General features: G+C 52.9%; 1 protein-coding gene across 1 annotated transcript; it reads right to left on the minus strand.

Moving 5' to 3' along the window:
- Positions 1 to 11,874: 11,874 nt before the first annotated feature.
- Positions 11,875 to 16,076, minus strand: PPP1R14A (protein phosphatase 1 regulatory inhibitor subunit 14A). Its single transcript, XM_045890365.3, has 4 exons — positions 15,741 to 16,076; positions 13,608 to 13,688; positions 13,031 to 13,063; positions 11,875 to 12,094 (listed from the first exon to the last, which is right to left on the minus strand). Exons 1-4 carry the CDS (start codon positions 15,939 to 15,941, stop codon positions 11,966 to 11,968), a joined length of 444 nt encoding a protein of 147 aa, XP_045746321.1. The 5' UTR covers positions 15,942 to 16,076; the 3' UTR covers positions 11,875 to 11,965.
- Between the last annotated feature and the right edge of the window lie 930 nt (positions 16,077 to 17,006).

A 17,006-nucleotide genomic window follows, 5' to 3' on the forward strand; every position in this document is an offset into this window, starting at 1 on the left:
TACAGAGAAATTGGATTTTGTTCTAAGTGCAATCAATCATTGGCTCTCTTCTTTTTCACACCCACACCCACACCCACCCACCCACCCACACACACACCAAAAGCCCATCAGCAAATCCTATTATCTCTACATTCACAAAACAGATCCAGAATCCACCTAGTCTTCTCCCTTCACAGCCTCCACCCGGTACCATCTACCATTGTCTCCTGCCTGAACGGCTCCAGGTCTGTTCTCCCCACGGCAGCCAGAGTGGGCTATCTAAAACATATGACATCACAATGCTCTCTGGCTCAAAACCTCCAGTGACTTCTTTCACAATTAGAGTAAAATGCAAAGTCCTCCCTCAGCCCTCAATGCCCTACTTGATCCCCTCCCCAACCGTCATCAGATTTCTGACCTCATCTCCCTCTTTCCTTCCCTTGGCTGACTTTACTCCAGTCACACTGGCCTCCTCCCTGTTCCTGGAAGATTTCAGTCCCATGTCAGCCACAGGATCTTTGCACTTACTCTTCTCTCTGCCTAGAATGTTCCTCCCCCAGATATCCACATGGCTCCATCCCTCACTTTATTCAGGTTCCTGATTAAATGTCACCTCCTCAGATCCAACCTCAGCTAAAATAGCATTCCCAATAACCCTGTCCTCTCAAATGCTTTTTCTTCCAACACTTATCATAGTTTGTCATCGTGTAATCGATCTATTTAGTTATTTAACTTATTGTCTGTCTCCACCCATTAGAATATCGGCTCTGTGAGGGCAGGGATTGTTGTCCCGTCCACTGTTGTCTTCCCAGTGCCTAGAACAGGGCCTGAAAAGTAGTAGGTGCTCAATAATCATCTGTTGAACAAATAAGTGGATCAACCAGACGTTATGTTCCGTGCGTCTCCCCACCGTCTAGCTCTGAGGCATGCAACCAGCAGAACAGAGAGTAAGGGGGGCTCCATACTGTGCCCTCCACACACAGACACTTGCACAACCTGAAAGGGGGGTGCTGTATTAAGGAAACCCCCCAGCAGGGGGTCTGGAGCTAAAGACAAAGAGAAGGGAGGGGTTCACAGGCACATTCACTCCTTTCTAGAGTATTACGGTCCCCAGCTCTGTGCAGGCATGCTGGACACAGCAGTGCTGGCTCTGCCCTGGGCTTGTAAGCTCACAGCCCAGCGGGATAACAGACCCATCCCCACAAGATGACAGCCAAGAGTGGAGGAAGCGCAAGCAGAGTGGTCAAGGCTGGGATAGGGAAGCACAGGAGCTGTGGGAGCCCAGAGGAAGCTCCTGACCCAGGCTGTGGGTCAGGGAGGGGCTTTTTGGAGCAGATTCCAGGGGAATCCTTTCTAGTCCTGACCCCTCGCCCTCTCAAGACACGGAGCAATTGTCTGTTCTGACATCTTGGGGCCCCAAGATGTCACCCAAGTGTTGGGAACACGGACCGTGGAAGTCCTAGCCTTTGGTCACTTCTCCTAACCCTGGAGCCCAAGGATCTGGCCAGCAGAGGGCACTGTGGCCCCAGTCTTTGTCCACGCAGGCTGTTCTGAAGCCTCAGACCTGGGACAGATACCTTACTCTCGCAGTGGGGCCACTAGGGGAGACACTGGTCCACCCACCCTGGGCCTCCGACCCTGCCCAGCACCTGGTCACTGGTGTCTGACACCCCACCCCAAAAGCTCCTGTGGAATCGCTAAGACACCCTCTGTTCCAGACCCCCGGGGGCTTCACCTGGGCCTCTGAGGGTGACACCATTGCTAACCTCCTGCCCCATATCCCTCTCTTCCCGACTCATCTTCAGAATAGACAGGCCTCCCCTAAGCCTCCCTTGGGATGTTCAGACATGATCTTCTGAAGTCTCCTGACCAGATGGGGATATTGAAGTACAAAGGAGGTGAGGTCAGGCAACTTAGGCTCAGAAGGACAACACCTTCATCAAGAGCCCCCGCCCATCAGGGCACAGAGAGCTAGGATTTGAACCCCGGTCTGACTGAGAAGCTAACCTCGCCTTTCCTCCTTGTGCTGCTCTGAGGGGGAGCTTACTGACTTCTCTGGGTCAGAATCCACTCAGGTCTTCTGTGAAAATGCCATCCCTGCCCATCCCCCCCAATGCCCCGGTCCTAGGGATTCAGGGTCTCTGAAAACAGACCCCAGAATCTATCCTTAGCAAGCCCCCACATGTTTCTAATGACCTCAAGGCATGAGAACCACTGGGTTAGTGTTTGAGGACAAACACAGAGAGAAGAAACAAAATGTAGTTGAAGGGAAGGTTGTCAAGCACTGGGGTGCAGTGGGGTGGGGGGAACGGGGGTCATGCCATAAGCCACAGAGCCAAGAGTGGATGGCGTGGGCTCTGTGGGCCAATGTCCTGTGTTCCCCTGTGACTCTGCAGGAACCTCCTCCATCTTTCTGAAACTTTAGTTTTCCCATCTGCAAAATAGGAGTACTAGTTCCAGCTTCCCAGGTGTGTGGGGAGGATACTGTGGGTCCATGTGAAGCACTTAGAACAGTGCCTGGCACTTTAGCACGCGATAAATGTGATCCTTACATCATAAATTCCTGTGGCTGAACACCTACCTTGCCCTTCACCTGGGCTGAAAGTTTTTTTGGTTTTTTTTAAGATTTTACTTATTCATTTGAGACACAGAGATACAGAGAGAGAGAGAGCATGAGCAGGGAGAGAGGCAGAGGGAGAGGGAGAAGCAGGCTCCCCGCTGAGCTAGGAGCCCAATGCGGGGCTTGATCCCAGGACCCTGGGATCATGACCTGAGCCGAAGGCAGACGCCCAACCATCTGAGCCACCCAGGCGCCCCTGGGCTGAAAGTTTTACATATCTCATCTCAACAGCCTAGGGGGGTGCCCATGGTTCCAGCCCCTTCCCTTGCCCCCCTCAGGGGTGGTCTCTGGTGGGAGATCACAAATAAATCCCAAAGCCTGGACTTGACCTTGGGTGTGCTAACCCCAAAGCACCCTGTGTGCTGCCCTGACGGGCTGTCCATGGCGGGGGCGGGGGGAGTCCTGGTCACTGAGCACTCTTCCCCCTGCCAGGGCACAGTCATGTGACCCTCACAACAATCTTGAGACCCAGGACAAGGTCAGACCATGTCAGGTAGGGCCTTAAAACCCAAGGGAAGGAAGCCAGTGTGCTTTCTAAGCACGATCGAACGCTGCTGTGGAAAGATTCCCACGGTTGCACAGGTGGGCCACATTTTGGGGGGTGGGAGCACAAAGACCAGGGAGGAGGCTGCGGTAGCTCCAGTCGGAGGAGGGGGCAGAGCACGGATGAGGAGGGGATGAGAAGCGGCAGAACCGCGGCCGCTGTGACAAATGACTACAAACTTGGCGACTTAAAATGACATAAATGTCTTCTCCTACAGTTCTGGAGGCCAGAAGTCTGAAATCGGTATCGCTGGGGTGAAATCAAGGTGTGGACAGGGCCCCCCTCCTTCTGGAGATGCTAGGAGAGCATCCCGTCTGCGCCTCTCCCAGCCCCTGGTGGCTGATGGCTTTCCGGGCTTGTGACCACCAGCTCTCCAACCTTCAAGGCCAGTATCTTCAAATCTTTCCCTGCTTGTCTTCACATCACTTTCTCTTCTGTGTGTGTGTGTCAAATTTCCCTCTGCTTCTCTCTCTCTCCTTTTTTTAACTTTTAAAAAAGACTTTACTCATTCATTTCAGAGAGAGAGAGCGCACAAGCAGGGGCAGACAGAGAGGGAGAAGCAGGTTCCTCACTCGATGAGCAGGGAGCCCCACTGGGGGTTCGATCCCAGGACCCTGAGATCGAGCCCCACTGGGGGTTCGATCCCAGGACCCTGAGATCATGACCTGAGCCGAAGGCAGAGGCTCAACCGACGGAGCCACCCAGGAGCCCCGCTCTGCTTCTCTCTTATAAAGACCCTTGTAATTACATTGGACACTCCAGGAGAATCCCAGATAATCTTCCCCACCTCAAGACCCTTAACTTAATCACATCTGCAAAATCTCTTCTGCCATGTAAGGTAACATAGTCCCAGGTTCTGGGGATTAGGACTCGACATTTTGGGGGACATTTTTCTGTCTACCATAGTACCCTATTGAAAATGGCAATCTTCCCCCTTCCTAGCACTTCCAGTCTCTTTGCTACGTTTAATTTTTTTTCTCTTTGTTTAATTTTTCCAATAATTCTTGGGGCCGCCTGGCTGGCTCAGTCAGAGCATGGGACTCTTGATCTTGGGGTTGTGAGTTCGAGCCCCACGCTGGGTGTGGAGATTACTTAAAAATAAAAAAAGCTTTTTAAAAAATCAGAAAAATGGGGTGCCTGGGTGGCTCAGTCGTTAAGCGTCTGCCTTTGGCTCAGGTCATGATCCCAGGGCCCTGGGATCGAGCCCTGCATCAGGAAGCCTGCTTCTCCCTCTCCCACTCTCCCTGCTTATGTTCCCTCTCTCGCTGTGTCTCTCTCTGTCAAATAAATAAATAAAATCTTCAAAAAAAATCAGAAAAAAAACTTCCCCATAATTCTTATCACCTTCTAATATATAATTCACTTATTTATGATATTGTTTATTGCCTGTTATGCCCCGTTAGAATGTAAGCTCCTTTTTTTTTTTTTTTAAGATTTTATTTATTTGACAGAGAGAGACACAACGAGAGAGGAAACACAAGAAGGGGGAATGGGGGAGGGAGAAGCAGACTCCCTGTGGAGCAGGGAGCCCAATGCAGGGCTCGATCCCAGGACCCTGGGATAACAATCCGAGCCAAAGGCAGACGCTTAACAACTGAGCCACCCAGGTGCCCCAGAATGTAAGCTCCTGATATTACCTGACACCTGGAACAGTGCCAGACATAAAGCAGGTGCTAAGAAATATCTGTGACTGAATGAATGGATTATTCCCCAGAAGCCTAGACCCTGATGCACTCCCACCCTATTTCCCCAGGCCTAGGCTACCCAGTTTATCCAGTTCACTTACCATGCGTTACCACGTACTTCATCCATGCTTACCGGTCCATTCTGTTGGTTAATACCACTGCTACTCTGGCTGACACTTGGTATCATCCAGCTTTCTAACTTTTGCCTGATCAATAGGTGTTAACTGATAGCTCACTGTTGTTTTATTTTTATTTTTTTAAGACTTTTATTTGTAAGTAATCTCTACCCCGCAACATGGGGCTCGAACTCACATCACCGCTCTACCCACTGAGCCAGCCAGGTGCCCCTCTCATTGTTGTTTTAATTTGCTTCTTTTGGATTACTATTGATAATCCCTTGTATATTTTCCTACCAGGGATATTATTGTTTTGTTTTGTTTTGTTTTTGGTGTAAACTTTTTTTTTTAATTCAAGTATGAAAACATACAGTGTTATATTAGTTTCAAGTATACAATATAATGATTCAACAATTCTATACATTTCTCAGTACTTATTTAGATAAGTGTACTCTTAATCCCTTTTTTAAATTAAGAGGGTTTTTTTTTTTAAGATTTTATTTATTTATTTGAGAAAGAGAGAGAGAGCAAGAGCAGGGAGGAGGGGGAGAGGGACAAAGGGATTTCCGGATTCCCTGCTGAGCAAGGAGGCTTACATGGGGCTCGATCCCAGGACCCAGAGATCATGACCTGGGCCAAAGACAGACACTTAACCGACTGAGCCACCCAGGTGCCCCCCAATTAAGTTTTTAATTTTAATTCCTGTATATATAACATACAATGTTATAGTAGTTTCAGGGTACAATCTAGTGATTCAGCAAATCTGTACCTTACTCAGTGCTCATGGAGATCGGTGTAAGGGGTATTGTCTTCTGGTATTGATTTGCAAAAGAGTTCCCTGTAGTTTCTGAATTGTAATCACTCATCAGTTGTAGATGTTGTAAATATCTTCCCTCATTCTGCCCATTAAACAGCTATGATGGGGCGCCTGGGTGGCTCAGTTGGTTAAGCGACTGCCTTCGGCTCAGGTCATGATCCTGGAGTCCCTGAATCGAGTCCCGCATCGGGCTCCCTGCTCGGCGGGAAGCCTGCTTCTCCCTCTCCCACTCCCCCTGCTTGTGTTCCTGCTCTCGCTGTCTCTCTCTGTCAAATAAATAAAATCTTAAAAAAAAAAAAAAAAAAAAAAAAACCCAGCTATGAGGCTTCATCTATGAGGCTCTTCCTTGGACAGAAACTCTTAATTTTGACATGATCAAATTCATCAAATTCTTTCACCTTATGGTTTACAGTCTTGAAGTTTTGTTTCAGAGGTCCTTCCCGCAGGGCTGCACCTCCCCCCCGCCCTCACTGTTCCTGTGATCACTAGCTGTATAACCAACTCCACTAAATTCAGTGGCAGAAAACAGCCATCATTTATTACATTTATCTCTCACGGTTCTGGGAGCGACGGGGCTCAGCTGAGCACTTCTTACTGGGGGTCTCTCATGCCTTGCAGCCAGAAGGCATCTAGGGCTAGGGTCCTCCTCCCTCTCCAGGCTTCTTCACACATATGTTGGGGTTTTTTTGTTTTTTCCTTCTTTCCCGGCTGTCTAGAACACAAAACCCCTCCATGTGTCCGTGTGGCTTCCTCACAACATGGCAGCTGGCTTGCAGTAACAAGCATACCAAGAGAACCCAGCTAAAGCTTTGTCTGACCTAGCCTCTGAAGTCACTGTTCTGGGGCACCTGGGTGGCTCAGTTGGTTAAGCGTCTGCCTTCTGCTCAGGTCATGATCCTGGGATTCAGTCCCATGTCAGGAATCCCTCCTGCGCTCCTCCCTCTCCCTCTGCCCCTCTCCCCACTCATGCTCATGCAAGCGCTCTTTCTCTCAAATAAATAAATAAAATCTTTTTTTTTTTAAAGATTTTTATTTATTTGACAGGGAGAGACACAGCGAGAGAGGAAACACAAGCAGGGGGAGCGGGAGAGAGAGAAGCAGGCTTCCTGCGGAGCAGGGAGCCTGATGCGGGGCTCGATCCCAGGACGCTGGGATCATGACCTGAGCCGAAGGCAGACGCTTAACGACTGAGCCACCCAGGTGCCCCATAAATAAAATCTTATAAAAAAAAAAAAAAAAGTCAGTTGTGAACTGAATGTTTGTGTCTCCCCCACCAAAATTCATAAGTTGAAGCCCTAAGCCCCAGTGTGATGGTGCTTGGAGATGGGGCCTTGGGAGGTAATTAGGATCAGATGAGGTCTGATGGAACTAGTGTCCTCTTAAGAGACACCAGAGAGCTTGTTCTCTTTCTTTCTGATGGTGAGGACACAGCAGGAAGACAGCCATCTGCAAGCTAGGGAGAGAGTCCTTGCCAGAACCCAGCCATGCTGGCATCCTGATCTCAGATTTCCCAACCTTTAGAACTGTGAGAAAATGCATTTTTTTTTTTTTAAGTAATCTCTACACCCAATGTGGGCCTCAAACTCAAACCCTAAGATCAACAGTTGCATGCTCCACTGACTGAGCCAGCCTGGTTACCCTCATTAACTCCATAGTTTTATTCTTTACATTTAGGTCTTTACTTCATCTGGAGTCTATCTTTGTATATGGTGTGAGGTAAGGATCCTTTTTTTTTTTTTTCTCCACATAGTGAGTCAGTTTTCCTAAAGCCTCAGTGAACAATCCATCCTTTCCCACCGAATGGAAGTGCCACCTCTATCATTTTATGTCCCTATACAGGCCTGGGTCTGCCTGTGAGTCTGTTTTGTTCCTTTGGTATATTCATCTGTTCTTGCAACATGCTATTTTTAGAACTATGGCTTTGCAGTTTGTCTTAATATTTGGTAAAGCAAGATCCCCTCCTTTCCTTTTTTATGTTGACTTAGCTATTTGTATACCTTTATTCCTCCATATAAATTTTAGAATTGGTTTATCAAGTACTTCAAAAAAATCTGGAATTTTTATTAAGATTGCTTTAAATTTACTGGCTAATTTCGAGAGCTGACATGTAGATAATATTAAGATACCCTATCCAAGGACATGCATGGTTTCATTTTTTTCAGATTACCTTCTGTATCCTTTATTGACATTTTACTTTTTAGTTTATTTTAATTTTTTAAAAGTAATCTCTATGCCCAATGTGGAGCTTGAACTCACTGAGGTCAAGAGTTGCACGCTCTACCGACTAAGCCAGCCAGGGACCCCTAAAATTATGTTTTAGCTGGTTATTACAGTGTTACTGAGATGATATTGATTTGTGTAGGTTGATCTTATATCAACCATGATAATCTCTTTGCTAAGAGCCCTCCTGCCTCAACTGTGAATACCAGTCATATCATTGATGAAAGCCCGTTTCAAATATTTATCATCCTAATTAGCAAAGCCCTTAGTGTTGATCAGAGATGGATGAGTGCCTTACAGCAGATGCCTCTGGAGCCAGCTCTTTTAATTAAAATCCAGCTGACAACCCTCCCGCCTCCGGCATAACTAACCTCTGGGGTGCAGTTTAAAACCAACTCATATAGCCACGAGGGGGCGCTGAGACCTCACTTAGATAGGAGGAGACTGACTGTGGGTGGAGAGAATGTGGACACCAGGGGGCATTGTTTGGGCCAAGCACCTAGTGTGAGCCACACGCTGTTCTGGATGTTAGGGGAGCCATGCTCAAGGCAAGCAAGGAGCTAATATGCTGAAAGTCGCGGAGTGTGGACAGACAATAAAATAAACTAACACTATATCAGGGCTGGGGCGCCTGCGCTGCACGGTCGGTTGGGAGTCCGGCTCTTGGTTTTGGCTCAGGTGGTGATCGCGGGGTCTGGGATGAGCCCCCGGTTGGGCTCTGCACTCAGGGCGGAGTCTGCTTAAGATATTCTCTCTCGGGCGCCTGGGTGGCTCAGTTGGTTAAGTGACTGCCTTCGGCTCAGGTCATGATCCTGGAGTCCCGGGATCGAGTCCCGCATTGGGCTCCCTGCTCAGCAGGGAGCCTGCTTCTCCCTCTGACCCTCCCCCCCTCATGCTCTCTCTATCTCATTCTCTCTCAAATAAATAAAATCTTTTAAAAATTTTTTAAAAAGATGTTCTCTCTCCCGCACCTGAGTGGTTCAGTGGGTTAAGCGTCTGCCTTCAGCTCAGGGCACCATCCCAGAGTCCTGGGATCAAGCCCCATGTTGGGCTCCCCACTCAATGGGGAGCCTGCTTCTCCCTCTCCCTCTGCAGCTCCCCCTGCTTGCGCTCTCTCTCTCTCAAATAAATAAAATCTCAAAGAAAAAATCCTAGAACAATACCAAGAAATTGATGTTTTAAAATGATGAATTGGGGCACCTGGGTGGCTCAGTTGTTGAGCGCCTGCCTTCGGTTCAGGTCATGATCCCAGGGTCCTGGGATCGAGCCCCCCATCAGGCTCCCTGCTCCACAGGAAGCCTGCTTCTCCCCCTCCCACTCCCCCTGCTTGTGTTCCCTTTCTCACTGTGATTCTCTCTGTCAAATAAATAAAATCTTAAAAAATAATAAAATAAAAAATGATGAATTGGAGGAAGGAAGAAGAGGGAATGGAGTGGATGTAGACAAAGGTAAGAGTGAGGGAAAGATGCCTTGTGGCTGCCGAGTGGGAAATAGCACAGACCCTGGGAGGCAGGGAGCCTGGTGACCTTGGGGCAAGTGTGGGGCCACAATGCAAGGGTGGCAGGTCGGGTACACTGTGTCCTTTGGAGCTTTGCCACATCAGAGGGCCTGAAAATCAGTGTTCCCAAGGCACATCTTTGCTGGCCAGAGATGATGGCTGGAGGAGCTAATGGTCTAGCTCCTCCCTAGGATGATAAGGTTGATAACGATGCTTATTACATGCCTGGCACTAGTCTATGATCTGTACATTTTTCTTAAATTTTTTAAGATTTTATTTATTTATTTGAGACAGAGAGAGCAAGCACGAGCAGGGGGAGGAGCAGAGGGAGAGGGAGAAGCAGGCTCCCCGCTGAGCAGAGAGCCCGATGTGGGGCTTGATCCCAGGACCCCGGGATCATGACCTGAGCCGAAGGCAGATGCTTAACCACTGAGCCACCCAGGTGCCCTTGATCTGTACGTTTAAACCTCATGACAACGCCAGGTGGTAGATACTGTTCTAATCCTCTTCATTTCACAGATATGGAAACGGAGGCACAGAAAGGTTAAGGGACTTGTTCAAGGTGACACAACTAGGAAGGGAGACAGATGGCATTTGAATCCAGGCAAGAACCCCAGAGTCCGGGCTCTTACCCACTATGGTATGCTGCTTCCCAATGCTTTTGTTGTAGCCTTGTTCTCAGTCAAGTTGTATGGCCCTTTGGATAGGCTAGCTCAGGAGTGTGAGCAGTCACTAACACTTTAGTATGAATTAGTTACCGCCCCCCCCCCCCCCCCTTTCCTGACACTAACGTATAGCAATCACTGCTATGGTTTACAGGAGCACTGTAGTGTAGGAGTTCAGTAGCTGGGCTCTGGAGTCATATGCCTGGCATTGAAGCCCAGTGCCACTTCCCAGGTGTGTGACTTTGGGTAAGTGTTAGCACTAAACTGGGCCTCAGTTTCCTCATTTGTGAAGTCCCCATTTTTCAGATGAGGAAACTGAGCAGCTCAATACACGGCACACCCAGGACTTTAGGACCTGGGTTTTGAGCACATAGTCACCTCCACAGAATGAGGAACCAAAAACAGGTTCTGAGAGAGGGAAGTCTGAGGTCCCTAGGCCCGAGAGGATGTTCTGGGAGATGCGCCCAGGTGATTGGATGCCGGGAGGGCTCTGTCCATCCTCCACACATTTGTTCTCTGTAGGTCTGGGTGGAGGGAAGGGGACCCTGGAAGCCTGAGGTCTGCATGCGCAGGGACAGCAAAGCCATCTGCAGGGCTGGACAGGCAAGGGGTTTCTGCATTCCTCCTCTCCTTCAGTGGCATCTTCCCTTCCTGCCGGACTGGAGCTCAGACCCCCTGCGATGGGTGCCTGATCCTGGCCGGGCTGCTGGGTGGCACAGGGTAGGGATGGGGGCCAGGGCCCCACGTCAGTCAGTAGAGGGATGATGTGAGGTGTGTTTTGTCCTGGTTGCGGGGGGGATGCCCTAGCTCTGCCCCCCCCCACCCCAATCTCCTGACCATACATAGGCAGGACCGCTGCTACAACTGGACCTGCTGATAAAATACTGAAATCCTGGGGCACCTGGGTGGCTCAGTCGGTTAAGCGTCTGCCTTCGGCTCAGGTCAGGATCTCAGGGTCTTGGGATCAAGTCCCCCACCCCGACCCCCCTGCATCAGGCTCTCTGCTCAATGGGGAGCCTGCTTCTCCCTCTCCCTCTGCCCGCTGCTCTGTCTACTTGTGCTCTGTCAAGTAAATAAAATCTTTTAAAAATATACTGAAATACTTCCACAGTTTGGGGTAAATAGCTGCCACCCACTTCTGATGCCCTTCAGGCCTCCCTAGCACCCAGCCCAGGGGCCTCCCTGATCCAGCTTTGGGGGATTTGCTGATCCTGATGGGTGAATGGCTCCACCAATATCTGGTATCTTCCCTGCCTTAGCCTCAACGTCAATCCCTCCACTCACAAGGTTCAGACATGGGTACCCATTTCATATAAACTCCTATGCATCCTTCAAAGCCTTGCCTCAATGTCACTTTCTTCAGGAAGCCCTCCTGGTTTGTTCACGATGTGTGGTGGTGATATTGGGCACATTTGGTTTTGCGCATCTCCCGAGGTACAAGGACCACAGGCCACCATTCCCACAGGAGCCCCGAATGACACCCACTGGGGCCCTGCTGGCTTGCACTGGGCCAAGGCTGAAGAGGAAGTGAGGACAAGCTGAGTCCCGGGAGGGGAGGGGGGCAAGGTCAGCAGGGCCTGTTCTCATGCTCTGGCTGAGGAGCGATTCTCCATCTGTCAGGCCAGCTGCGGGTGCCGGGACCTGGGGAGATGCAGCAGGACAGAGGGAGGTGTGTAGGGGGAGCTCGGGGAAATCCACGGCAGTCAGGGAGAGGAAAAACAGGCACACCGTATTGTTACAGAGCCATTACATACAACTTACAAACAAGCCAGGACGGTGTGGAGGGTAGGGGAGAAGGGAGGAGGCACGGAGGCAAGAAGGTCAGGGTGGCGCGGTCCGGGCTGGGTCCTGGAGGGGGCTCAGGCTGCGGTTCCCGGAGGGGCTTGTCGGGTGGAGGCCGGGCTGCTTGTGGAGGCCCCGTAGCTTCCCCAGCAGCTCCTGAACAAAGTCCTGAGGATGGGGCAGGGGTCCTGAGAACATGGGGAGGGGAGGGGCTGCCCCCTGCCCTGCCCTGCCCAGCCCAGCCCCTCTGACCGGGGCCCCTACTGCTCCGCCTCCCCTGCCTCCCCTGCCTCCCCTCCTGGGCAGTGAGAGCACCTGGAGGTAGTTGGGGAGGGGGGTCGAAAGGCAGAGATGGGGAAAGAGAGAGAGGGGGGACAGATAAAGACAGGGAGAGAGCCAGAGCGAAAGAAACAGAGAGACAGGGAGAGACAGAGCCACAGACAGGGAGGGAGACAGAGACCCAGAAACTGGGATCAGTACAGAGACACAGAGATGCAGAGGGAGAGACAAAAGACAGAGAAAGAAACGGCCACAGAGAGACATCAAGATATTTCTCAGGCCAAGGGATCACAGGAAGGTCCCCAGGGACAGAGGCCTTAGCTCCAGGGGCAGACAGACACACAATGACGTTTGTCCCTCAGGCAGCCCAGAGCTGGTTGGAGAAACATATTTTTCCCTTTTAAAGCAGGGAAGGAAGTGGGAGGGGTTGGGCCGCTCGGGGCCTGGAGGGATGGGGGGGAGCAGAGGTGGGGAAGGGAATCCCAGGGTGGCAGAAGCAGCTGGAGGGGACCGAGTGGAGGGGTGAGGCTGAGCCCCAGGACTGGCCGCCCAAAGGAGAGGGCAGCAGAGGCACCAGCAGAAGCCGGACACAGATGGGGAGTGTCTCAGTGGGGAGGAGATGACAGGCCCCAGCGGCAGATGGGGAGAGACAAGCGGGGTGAGGAAGACAAAGACACCACTGGAGCCGAGGAAAGGGCTGAGAGATTCAGAGGGTTCTCCAGGGCTCCCTCTGCCGCCCCTGGGCCAGGCAGCGTCTTCCCTCCTCCCCAGGGACCCCCTTCTCCACCAGGATGCAGGGGCCCAGAGCAGGGAGGGAACACTCACCTCTGTGGGGTTCCTGCACGACTTCAGGAGTCCCTAAACACCCCCGCCCCCGCAAAAAAAGAAAAGAGTAAATAACCAGCCCCTCGGCCCCTCCAGCCCCTTCTCTTTCCCAACAAAGCCCCAAGGCAACAAGACAAAAGGAAGTCAGGCTCCAGGGTGGACTTCCCATCTGGTCGCCAGGGAAGAACATGGCCTGAGGGTCTTATAGAGCAACGGGGCGGGGGGTGGGGTGGGGTGGGTAAGTCAAGAAACTCTGCACCAGGATTAGCTCTAAGTCCAGAGAGGGCTGGAAGGTCACACAGCGTTTCCTAACAGCAAGGACACCGGCCTGCCTGGCTTTCATTCCCAGCTCGGTTCCTTCTGAGCTGTGACCTGGGGCGAGTGATTAAATCATTTTCCTCATCTGGAAGATGGAAACCATACACCCTTCACAGGATTTGTGAGGATTAAATGCATTAAGTGGAAAGTAACTGAAACGGTACCCAGCACATAGTAAGTGCTCAGTAAACATGTGGACTATTGTTGTGATTTTCAGGAAGGTGCAAGGTGGGGGAAGGCAGCTCTCCCTTTCACCTACCTGGATTTTCCGGCTTCTGTCCTCTTCGCTCTCTAATTCCAACAATTCATCAATGTTGACCTCCTCAGGCATGTCTGCCTCCTAAGGCAGGAGGGAGGGGTGGTCAGGGTCGCGTGCCCGCCCCTCCCTCGCCTTTGTCCAGGCCTCTGGAGAAGCCCCACCGGCCCCAGGGCCCAGCTGGCGGGTTCTGGAGCAACCATGTGGCAGTCAGGGACAGCACCACCAAGGCGGGACATCTGGGTGTTGGGGGGAGGGGGGACAGATGGGTTGACAGAGGCCCAGGGCCCTGTACCAGCTCAGATTCCAGGCAGCCCCAGAGCCCCGAGAGCCCTGGGGCTGGCACAGGTCTCTCTCCTCGGCCCCAGTTCCCAAGAGGGGAACAGGCCTGGTCGAGTATTGGAATGTCAGATTCTGTGATTCAGGAGAGGGGCTGCCTCTGCCCTTTCAAGGAAAAGTCTAAGCACTAGGTGTGGGGGAGGGGTGCAGGCCGGCCAGAGCCGGCTGGGGGGGGGCCCTTGCCTAAGAGGACCGGAAGGGAGGGTAGGGCTCAGGCCAGCCCCCAGGGCCAAGAGTGCAGCCCGGTCAGACCAGAGAGATGACCACCAATGGCCCCCAGAGTGGGTGGGTGGGATGAGCCACGGAGCCCAACTCTGAGCGGCCCAGAGGGGGATTCCTCGGATAGCCTGTTGGGGCAAAAAGCCAAACGCAGGCTGGCTCACTAGCCCTGTGGGAGTCACAATCCATCTGTCAAAGCATGAGATCCCTGAGGCTACAGATTTTTTTCCTCCCCCACCCAAAGCCCTCTGACTTCACTGTGGGCCTCAGGGCTGGGTGGTCCCAGGTTTGTGTGCGGAGAAGGGGGGGTGAGCAAAGGCCTGGATAGTCTGTAAGTGGGTCACACCCCTGTGTGAAGCTCTGCGTGTGAGCCAGAGGCCAAGGCCAAGGGGCCAGGGCCAAGGCCAGGGCCCGCTTGAGAGTGCAGAGGTATGGGGTGTCATGGGCGTGGACTGCACGGGGGCGGGGGGTGGCTACGGTCCGATGACTGTGAGACATGTGGCCCTGGTTTAGCTGCCTTTGTCCACCATCGGAGAATGACTTTAGAGGATGCCACCTACCGATGGCCGCTGGGCTACTCTGTCTACCTATAGGAGACTCCCTGTGTGCCTGACAACGGTGGGACCTTGTGTCGCCGTGAGGGGCCATGCCTTGTGTCACCTTCGAGCTGTGCATGCTGTCTGTCCGCCGACACAACCACCACGTCCCTGGGATTGTGTTTCGTGTGTGGTGCAGTGTGACTTCAAGCGGAGACTCAAGCGGAAGGTGTGAAATTTGTGTCCGTAGCCTGTGCGTCCCATTGGAGGCTGTCGCTCCCGCCCCGCGTGTACCTACAGCGCGCGGTTTCCTGTCTGCGTGCAGGTGTACTTTCTGCCGTTTTCCGTCTGTGCGCGGCTGTAGCGCCTGTCACTGTGTTTGCATGTGGTTCTTGGCTTTTGCTTTTAGGAGGCAACGGATGGCTGTTACTCGAAACATTCCGGGCCCCAGGGGAGGGGTAGCTCGAGCGCTGCGCGCACTGCTCCTTCGCGGGTCTCTGCGCGGCTGTAACTGGAGTCCCTTTGTGTGGGTGTAGCTGTGCGGGGTGTCTGCGTTCGGCTGTGGCCTGTGCTATTGTGTCTGTGGGTGCTGATCTGTAGGGGACCACAGCCTGTGTCCCTGAGAGTCTGTCAGGGGCGCTAACTTGTCGCTGTGCGCGCCTGTGAATGCTGTTGCTTTCTTTGCTGGGCGTCTCTGGGTCTCCGTATCTAAGTTTGGCTTTGAGACATCCCCCTCCCCCAACCTCTCTCCAGATATGGCCGCTCTGGCTCCCCAACTTTGCCTCCTCGCCCCCCCATATGCTCAACCACTATGCACAACCATCTCTGGAGACCCGAGTGTGTTCCTGGGTCCACAAGCAGAGAGCCATGGAGGGGAGACAGCAAGCGCCATGCATGCCTGGTCCCGGGGCGTGCGCTCTCTTCTGTGACCGAGGCCAGCACAAGCAACCAGAGACCCCCAGGGGCGTAGCGTGTCCGGGCCCGGGGTCTGTCGCTCCGAGATCCCCACCCCCTTTCGCCCCGGTACCCCTCCCTGCCTCACCCTGCCGCGGTACAGCTCCTCCAAGCGCCCGTCGATCCACTTCTCCACGTCTAGCCGCCGCTGCAGCTCCCGCCGGTCGTACTTGACGGTGACACGCGCGTGTCGTTTCTGCAACCCCCCGGGGCTGCCCCCCGGGCCGCGAGCCCGCGACGGAGACTGCAGCTTGCTCAGCACCCGCTTGCCCAGCCGCTGAGCTGCCATCGCGATCCCGGCCCCGGCCCCCCGCGCCGCGCTGTGCGGCTTCGCCCGGCGCCCAGGGGGCCTCTTACGGGCCGGGGCGGGGCCGGCCGGGGGCGGGGGCTTGGGCTCGCCCCGGGGCCAGCTCCGCCCCAGTCTCCCGGGCCTCAGTTTCCCCGCCGGCAGCTCAGGGACTGGTGGCTGCACCGCGTAAAGCCCGCAGCCGTGCCCAGTCCAGGTATGCGCGCGGTCGGGGAGTCCCAGGCCGGGGCCGGGCGGCTGGGGCTCCCGGGGCCTGGATCCCGGGGGGCGGGGTCCCGGGACAGGCTCTTGGGGACCGGGCCTGCCTGCGCGCCCTGGTGGCTGCAAGGGGCAGTGCAGGAGCCCCCGTGCCGCCTTTCTCTGCAAGGGAAGATCCAGCCAGAGAACTCACGGTACAACATTTATTCGTTCTTTCATTTATTCACTCATCCATGCAGCCTTTCGTTCACTTGCTCACTCACTCTATTCAACAAATATGTATTCGTTTGACATCATGACATCTGTTAGCCTCTGTCTCTCATATCAGACTCCTCGAGCAGGATAGCATCCAGACGGTCCTCTCTCCCTCTGGTGATTACCAGGCCTCTCCTCCCCGACTCCCTTCCCCATGGGTTTCTTAGTGACCTAAGCAGGGGGAGACGGGCGCGCGTCACATGCACACACACCAGGCACTGTTCTAGGCACTAGAGACAGAGCAGTGAAAAACAAGTCCCGTCCTCAGGGAGTTGACATTTTTGTGTTGGAAACAGTCAATAATAAGCACTATTACACAGCTTATTAGAATATGATAAGTTGTGGTTTTTTTAAGAATTTATTCATTTATTTGAAAGAGAGAGACAGGGGCACCTGGGTGGCTCAGTTGGTTGGGCGACTGCCTTCGGCTCAGGTCATGATCCTGGAGTCCCTGAATCGAGTCCCGCATCGGGCTCCCTGCTCGGCAGGGAGTCTGCTTCTCCCTCTGACCCTCCCCCCTCTCATGCTCTCTCTATCTCAGTCTCTCTCTCAAATAAATAAATAAAATCTTAAAAAAAAAAAAAGAGAGAGAGA

This window comes from Mirounga angustirostris, unplaced genomic scaffold (genome assembly GCF_029215605.1).
Source record: "Mirounga angustirostris isolate CCGP_5_RB_7025 unplaced genomic scaffold, mMirAng1.0.hap1 SCAF_16, whole genome shotgun sequence".
Lineage (NCBI taxonomy): Eukaryota > Metazoa > Chordata > Mammalia > Carnivora > Phocidae > Mirounga > Mirounga angustirostris.

What these genes read in the sequence shown, in the direction of transcription:
- PPP1R14A (XM_045890365.3), bottom strand. Translation starts at nt 15,941, where the DNA reads ATGGCAGCTCAGCGGCTGGGCAAGCGGGTGCTGAGCAAGCTGCAGTCT. An exon ending in AGGAGCTGTACCGCGGCAGG is followed by an intron (nt 13,689 to 15,740) that starts GTGAGGCAGGGA and finishes CTCCTGCCTTAG; the next exon opens with GAGGCAGACATGCCTGAGGA. An exon ending in CGTGCAGGAACCCCACAGAG is followed by an intron (nt 12,095 to 13,030) that starts GTGAGTGTTCCC and finishes CCCCATCCTCAG; the next exon opens with GACTTTGTTCAGGAGCTGCT.